The sequence below is a fragment of the Penaeus vannamei genome, chromosome 9 (assembly GCF_042767895.1).
Source record: "Penaeus vannamei isolate JL-2024 chromosome 9, ASM4276789v1, whole genome shotgun sequence".
Taxonomy (NCBI): domain Eukaryota; kingdom Metazoa; phylum Arthropoda; class Malacostraca; order Decapoda; family Penaeidae; genus Penaeus; species Penaeus vannamei.
Genome location: NC_091557.1, coordinates 33,866,085 through 33,874,202, shown reverse-complemented (window position 1 = coordinate 33,874,202; position 8,118 = coordinate 33,866,085). Strand labels below are relative to the sequence as shown.

At 44.1% G+C, this 8,118-nt stretch overlaps 1 protein-coding gene across 1 annotated transcript in view; it reads right to left on the bottom strand.

Annotated features, from left to right (window-relative positions):
* Positions 1-6,558, bottom strand: part of LOC113830466 (multiple inositol polyphosphate phosphatase 1) — a 21,205-nt gene extending 14,647 nt beyond the window's left edge. The window contains exons 1-2 of the mRNA XM_070125610.1: positions 6,404-6,558; positions 1-362 (exon numbers count right to left, since the gene is read on the bottom strand). The exon at positions 1-362 is cut by the window's left edge and continues 825 nt beyond it. Of these exons, the coding sequence (XP_069981711.1) occupies positions 1-355 (355 nt within the window). The 5' untranslated portion in view covers positions 356-362; positions 6,404-6,558. The remainder of the gene's footprint in view (positions 363-6,403) is intronic.
* Between the last annotated feature and the right edge of the window lie 1,560 nt (positions 6,559-8,118).

Sequence of the window (8,118 nt, the reverse complement as noted above, 5' to 3'; positions counted from 1 at the left end):
CTGACGTCTTTGCAACCTCGGCTTCTGATGTCTCTGAATCCTCAGTCTCTGACGTCTCTGAACCCTCGGCTTCTGACGTCTCTGAATCCTCGGTCTGTGACGTCTCTGAAGTCTCTGAACCCACGTATTCCGGTACGTTCTCTCTGTCGTCTTCAAACGCCTTTGAATCCTTGGTTTCTATCGTCTCTGAGTCCTTAGGGTCTGCGACACCTGACGTCTCTAAGGCCACAGCACCTGTAAGAGTTGACCTTAACGATTTTCCATATTGCTTCACATCCAGCAGGACATTCAGAAACGCCATCGCCAGCAGAAGGCTGAAGACGCCCACAAGAAGCCACTTCATCCTGTTCTCCATCTCTCAGCTGCAAAAAGATATGCATAATAAAATTCAGCTTCCTCTTCGCTTACAGTCTACATCATCTTGGTGAATAATGAAAACACAATCGTCATTTTTCGCTCTCAAGCAATGAATACTTCATATTTACATTTGAAAATCAGTTAACCTAAACAGCATAAAAATACCTTTTCAAACTGTATGTACGGTTTTGCTATATTTTTCATTCCCTTTCTTCCTATGTACTATTGAAGCATTTTGGAGATAACTCCTTCCTCTAGTTTATGTCAGTAGGTGAACACGCCTAAGGTTCTATAGGCAGGCTCGTGTATCCATGTAAGAAAGAATACCCGAGGTTTGGAACCGCTGTTCGAAACAACTGTGTTCGCTTTAGGGGTGGTTCAACATTTTCAACATTTTCACAAGCGTACAAAGAACTCTCTTTGCTGACCACCACCCCTCATTGCCATCTAAAAGCGTACACCTGGCAATGTTTATGCCAGACGTGCCCTTGAGCTGACAGGGTAGTCCTGATAGCCATGCTACCCCTAAAATCTTTTCATAATTAGGGGTTATTTTCACTTGGGAGAAGGTTCAGGATCATTTCCAGTCGGGACAAAGAATTAGAACCAAGTCGGAGAAATATTTCACACCAACTATTGAATATACTAACTTTCAGCATGAATGAATTTATTGATCATTTATTTAAAAAAAAATATGTATATATATATATTTTTTGTAACAAAAAATACCTAGGGTCGTGAAGGCAGGAAAGTGTTATTTAGCCACAGATACTGAGCGTTCGATACTATCTTACTACATTTTCATAAAAAAGCGTGCGAGCGGGTTTAATCCCCACCCTCACCCCATCCCCCAACATGCACTTTGTACTTTCGTGGAAATGTTGGAAATTTTGAACCACACCTTAGTGGATTCTTTTATTCTTGTTGTGATCTCAGTAACCTAAATAGGTTGGAAGTGACTACTGATACGGCAGAGAAGACCAGATGGCTGGCCTGTGGATGCGTGGTGAAACAAACGAGACACCAGTCTTTATTAGGTAGGTTCTATTCATTACCCGGAAATGACGCTATTAAGCGCATAAGCATGTGTGTTGTAAGCCCAACTGCGAGATATCGCATACAGCGGTCGCATGCTTAACCTAGGCCAAATTAGGTTATTACAAGACCCTCAGAGTCGAATCTGAAGTTTGATCGATGGAAGGTGTACGCTTCCGGATCTTAAAAGTATGGCCGAGGTTATACTTACGGCAGGCGTATCCGATTTCTCGCGGTTAGGCGTACGGCACTCTTACGCCGCCATCTTGTTTGTTTTACCACGCATGCGCAGGACACAAATCGGGACCTTTTCTGCCCTACCAGTAGTCACTTCCTTGAAATATATATTCTAGATAGGTCGGCTACACAACATCGGTCTGACCGCCATGCTTCTCATTGCTTCGAGACATGGGAGCAGCCTTATAGCGACAACCGACTGGCTGGCTCTTGCACTCTCTGTAGGAGTAAGTGCCTGAGCCGCATTCAGAGCAAAGGGCATTTTTTGTATTGCACTGAGGCATAAGGTGGCCGTAGGTAAAACAATTCTTGCATTGTTTGAGAGGTGTGAACCTCTCAAACTCCACTTGCCAAGGGGCAACACATACCTTGAAGAGGTAGAGCCCTTTCTCCTTTATCTGTTTGGCTGCGGCATGGTCGGAAAACCTGACCTTGATCACGTAATTTAGCTTCATTACAAAGACATGCTCCACTTTGGCCTCAGGAACAGAGGCCATGATCTCGTCAGCAATGTCTTGCTCTGGCTCGTTGACTACCTGGCGATCGAGCTTTTTAAGTACAAGGGTGAGCTTGGCCTTCATCTCTATCGGGAGGATAGGGGTGAAGCCATGCTTTTCCAAGGTCTGGAGGACCTCTTTGGAAAATAGCCTTTCGGCCTGAGTGTCATCCTCGACGAGGACAAGCTAGCCTTCGTGGATGGTGAAATACCGAAGCACTCGGATTTCGGCGTTAGAAAAAACATTCGCAAGGATCTCGCGCTTCCTCGGGATGGACCGCCGAGGGTTTTGATCTTAATTTTGGCATGTTTACTCAGGGAGCACGAGTGAGGTGATATGAGGTGGAGTGAGGGTGAAATGGCAGGGGTGATTGTGAGGTGACGTAGAGAGATAGAAAGGCTGGAAAAATGGAACCTAGACTCGACCCCCCCCTTAGTGACAGCCTGATGGAGTTCAGTGTCCTAGAGGATCGGAGCTCTGTGTTCGGCCGCCTCTTTACTGCCAATCCTTGCTTAAAAGGAACAACAGTTGAACAGCGCATCACCCAGACGAATACAAAAGCCCGCGAGGGACTTAAGCAGGTCCAGATAACCACAGTAAAGGGAAGGAGTTTAGTAGGAGAGATAGGGCACCTAAATGTCACCTCAGACTGCTGGGCCTCACTATACAGGTTGCCCTGTGATAGTGCTGCGGGTCTGAAAAGAGATGCAAGGTTCCCTGATCATCGTTTATAGCTGTGAGAAGAAAAACCTTGAGGAGGCAATGGCAAGAACAAAATCTTTGTGAAACAGAGTTATTGAGAATTAACATTTACTGTATGAAGTGAGAGGATGTCAAAATGGACTTCAGCGCGATTGAGGCCCCGGCAGACCAGGGTTGCTCAATGACACGTTGGCACTATCACTTGGCATAAACGTCATTTCGTCAGCATAGAATAGGTGGTGGGGCCGAATTGCGGTTGTCTCTTTTTGAGTATATATATTCTATAGTGATGAAGTAGCGAGTTTAGTAAATTACTGGATGCCCTGCGATTGGCTAAGAGTGTCCGAATCGTTTTGTTGTTTTCTTTGAAGGCCTTTTTTAGCGCATTTATTTTCTAACAGCATTGCCAAAATGCATTTGTATGGCCTATACTCGAGGATTTGTGAGGGGGGGCAATGTGACGTCATCATGTTAAGGCCAAGAACCTAGATGTTTTCATGTATATTTCGGTTATATCAATTACATCATCATCAAGGGGGCTGACGCCGACGGGGGCGCATAGCCGCATCCACCCTTCGATTCCACCTACAATGTTCCCTCATGGCTAGACACCAGGCAGGGACTCGGCCCATCTCTAGTTCTTCACGGCAGGTTTGGTCGATCTGCCCAAGCCATGACTTCCTCGGTCGTCCCACAGGCCTCCTCCACCCAGGGTTGTTTCGAACAGAGACGACCTGATGGGCAGGATCATCCTGAGGAAAGCGAGCCAGGTGGCCATATAGCCTGAGTTGGCGATCACGGATTGTGCAGATAACAGGTCTTGTGCCAGTCTCACGGTGCAACCGTTGGTTGGACACATGGTCCCGCCAACAGTACCCCATGATCTGGTGCAAGGACCTATTACAAAAGGCTTCAAGACGAGCCTCCAAGGCACAGGACAATGTCCAGGTTTCGCTACCGTATAGCAAAACTGGCATTATCAGGGCCTTGAAAACCCGTAGCTTGGTCCTTCTGCACAGGTACCGACATCTCCAAATACTCTTGTTGAGAGAGTTCATGACCCCTGCTGCCAATCCAATCCGTCTGCTGACTTCATGGTCTGACAGCCCAGAGTTATGAACTACACTACCAAGGTATGTAAAGCTCTCTGTGACTTCAATGTCCTCGCCGCAAGCACGTACCGACTGAACAGGTTCTCCTAACAAGTCCCCAAATTCCTGGACCTTGGTCTTGGTCCAGGAGACCTCTAGACCCAGGGGCTTCGCTTCATTGCTAAATGCATCGAGAGCCGCCACTAGGGTTTCCAAAGACTCAGATAGAATGGCAACGTCATCAGCAAAGTCAAGGTCGGTAACCTTGATATTGCCCAGCATTGCCCCACAATGACTTTGAACAGTAGCTCTGCCCAGTATCCAGTCCATGCAAGTGTTGAAAAGAGTTGGTGCAAGGACACAGCCTTGCCTCACTCCTGAACTAACAGGAAAGAAGCTCGACAGGCCCCCACCACACTTTACAGCACTTTCAGTACCAGTATACAGGCTTGCTATTAGTCCAATAATCCTTGTTGGTATTCCTCTCAGCCTCAGGATCTCCCAAAGTGACTCCCGATGTACCGTATCGAACGCCTTCTTGAGGTCGATGTAGGCTGCAAGCAGCCCACGCCCGAACTCACGACGGCGCTCTACAATGACTCGAAGCGCGAGGATACGGTCTATTGAGGACTTACCAGGAGTGAATCCGGATTGCTCCAATCTCTGGTGCCTCAGTAGATGGTCTCTGATACGTCTTAGAAGGATGTGGGCGAGAACCTTGCCTGGTATACTGAGCATTGTGATGCCTCGGTGATTGCTACAGTCCCAACGGTCCTCCTTCCCCTTCCAGAGAGGGATGACCACACCCCTCAACAGGTCAGGAGGAACGGAACCGGACTGCCAGATGGCATCCAGGACAGCATGTAACCCCCATGCCATAGGTTCACCACCAGCCTTTAACAGTTCAGCTGGTATGCCGCAGACACCAGCTGCTTTACCACTCTTCAGCTTGGAAATCGCCCCCCTAACTTCAGTTAGGGAGGGAGGGTCCTCACTGATAGGTGGATCCGGCAGCGGGATCTCGACACTACCCGCATTCAAGTTAACTGTTGGTGGGTCAACCTGGTACAGCTGCTCAAAATACTCAGCCCAACGTTCCCGCACCGCAACAGGATCTGAAACGATCTGACCACTTACTGAGCGAACTGCTGTCACCTGTGAAGAGGGCTTGGAGTTCAGCTTTCTCAGGGCTTGGTATGCAGGACGAAGGTCATTTACTAAGAAATGGCCTTCTACCTCCTCTGCAAGATTCCTAATAAACTGTTCCTTGTCCCTTCTTAACAGGGACCGAGTTCTGCGCACATGAGAACGGTATCAATTACCTCAGGAGTAAACTCAAAATTTTCGCAGTTATTTCCTCTCAATAATCGTTCCATGCTGTTAGCAACCTTCAGAAAAAAGATCTTCATTACAGAAGCTAACAGAAGTTTCACCTTCTGTGTTATATTTTCGCTGTCATTATGGGTCGTATGGGTCACAATCCAAAGCAATTTTGTTTAAATATGTCATATGTGAAATATTGTATGTAAGAAAAGTTAACAATATATTCTATAAATCTACCTATGATATCATATAAACTATTATCCTGTCATTTCTGGCATCTATCGGCCAGATGTCATACCCGACCGACTCGCGTCATTCCTACATCATCGCTACGTCATAGGGAACTGGAAGAGCCGAAGGGATTACTGGATTGACAGCCCTGCACCGGAGTCTAACCCAACCCCGGCCAACCCAAGCTCCACACCATCCGAACGCGGTCCAGCCCAACCTCTAACCCTCGCATGCTGTCGAGGCTGTAAAGAGCCAGACAAAGGCATCAAAGTGAGGTTAACCGAGTTCGTTGTGACGATTTTTTCAAATGGGTTTGAATAATTTCTTAAAGTATTTATATAAAACAAAATATCTAAATCTTGGGAGATATTTATTTTCAGTCACATTTTTTAAAATAATTGGATCGAAACGACACGTTTTTCTTTATTTGTCTAGACAAAATTTATTCCGGTAAATGCCGAGTCAACTCGTTCCCCTGATAGTTGTATAATTCATTAAAAATGGGGATTTAATTATCTCACAGCAGATGGATAACATTCTATCACAACTATTCACAACAACAAAGCAGCAGCAAAGAATTTGACTCAGAATTCAATTGCTAACGGTCGCGTGACGTCACAAGGTCAAATTCCCCCAAAGAAAATCTCAAAAGTATTTGACATCTAATTTATTTCACATACCTTCTACTCTTTCATTCAAACAAAATTATTCCTATACTGGATGTGATTTAAGAGCCTGGATTTACCTTCTCCCTAAAACTTATCCTAATTAAGTCTTTTGTCCATTTACTTCCCCGGCTGAGCTTTTCCTGCGTAATTCCTTCGGTTTCATGATTTTATTATTATTACGCAGCTTTCCAATAGGAAGCATATGACGGCAGCAATTAGAACTTACATTCTGAACAACGGAAGGGTAAATTAACTACATTACCTTGGCGCCGATGGGATTTTTGCAGGAGGAAACCCGAGACACGTGTGCCTTGGAGGACGACTCGATGCGACTGAAGATTTCCCTCCATAATTGGTTAGGTGGTCAACTTTTTTCAAGTCATTTTACAAAAGAAAGAATAAAAATAATGATATTTAGACGGGTAAGAACGAATGTAAATGAGAATATAATTGGAGGAATGTTTTATTATGGAGAGAATTATGATGATTAAATATAATGGATATATTAAAGGCGTTTTAAGCAGGGAAAGTTCTTGCCTGAAATCTCAAGCGACCTCCGTAGATGGCCAGACTTGCGCTAGCTAAAAGCGTTTTGAGCAGGGAAAGTTCTTGCCTGAAATCTCAAGCGTTTTTCTTGACAACTCAAGCATTTCGCTTGCTTTCTCAAGCGACCTCCGTCGATGGCTTGACTGCGCTTGCTAACTCAAGCGGTGTACCGTCACCATGGCAACGGCGTCGGTCGTGTACCGTACTGGTCAGGATCCATCGAATGCGGCCGTTGGCCAGGAACTCCGCTTAATATCTTATCAGATAAATAATTTTTTCACGGTATCTGATTCTGTAATTTTCTTTAAATCATATTCAAAGAAATTGAAATTAAATGAAAACGAAAGGAGATAATGAAGGTTATGGGAATAAAAAGTTTTACTTATGAATAATAAATGATTATAAGACGAACAATTTTCAGCTCGTCTTTCTAAATCGAGAATATATCTGCTATTTTATGAAATAAAGAATATTTCAAGTGAAAAAGTCTGAGAAATTCTAGCAACATTCTTCTGTTGATATTATATTCGATTATTTGTTATATTTAACCTCATAAAATCGGATATATGGGAATGGATAGGCCTGTATTTTAATTCAAGGATATTCATTTGTTTTGATAACGCGTCAGAATGAAAGGGCTGTCAATCGGAACTGTGTCATTGTTTTAGAGGCACTTTATATAAATATAGGAGAAAATATAGCGCTTTGTTAAGATGTTTGGGTTAATCTATTTACTTCTCTGCCATCTTGATGCGGCGCTAGCTTGTCAGTTGTTTTGAATTGCGCGTTCAAATTGTTACCAACCGCAGGTGAAATAAACTCCACCCTCGACTTGTGCATAAGTTATCTCTTTCCGAGATTGTTGGTGGGAATATTGCTTTTAAAACCCAAGTATGTATATTTCGTGTGTTATTTTGATATTTCTATGCTCATCAAGAACTTTTATGATTTGTACTTTATAAAAAGACATTTCCACATGTTTGGCATCACTGAAGAGGGCCTGCCTGCCTTGGAAAGCGTTTTAAAAGGGAACGGTACAGCGCTTGGCAAGAATTCTTGCCAAGCGCTCCCCTGCTTAAAACGCTTTAAGACTTACTATTACATTAACTTCATTATCAACTGTGTCCATTCTCCTTTTAAAACCAGATAAAAAAGTAAAATAAACAAACCAAGGATAAAACAAAACCAAAGCATAAAAAGGAAAACCTGAGATCCCCTCAGTCTGTATATTCACAAAAGTTACAATGCATATGACACATCCTAACTGGCCTCTTACAAAACATGAATATACTTATCTTTCTCTCTTGTAGGAAATCGAAGAAACAAACAACAAAACAGGAGACGTCCAGTGAGGCCGGGCGCTCCGTGAGCAGCACTGAACTGCCGAGCCAACAACCCAAGAGAGAATCTAGTTTTTACTTTTACTTTTGT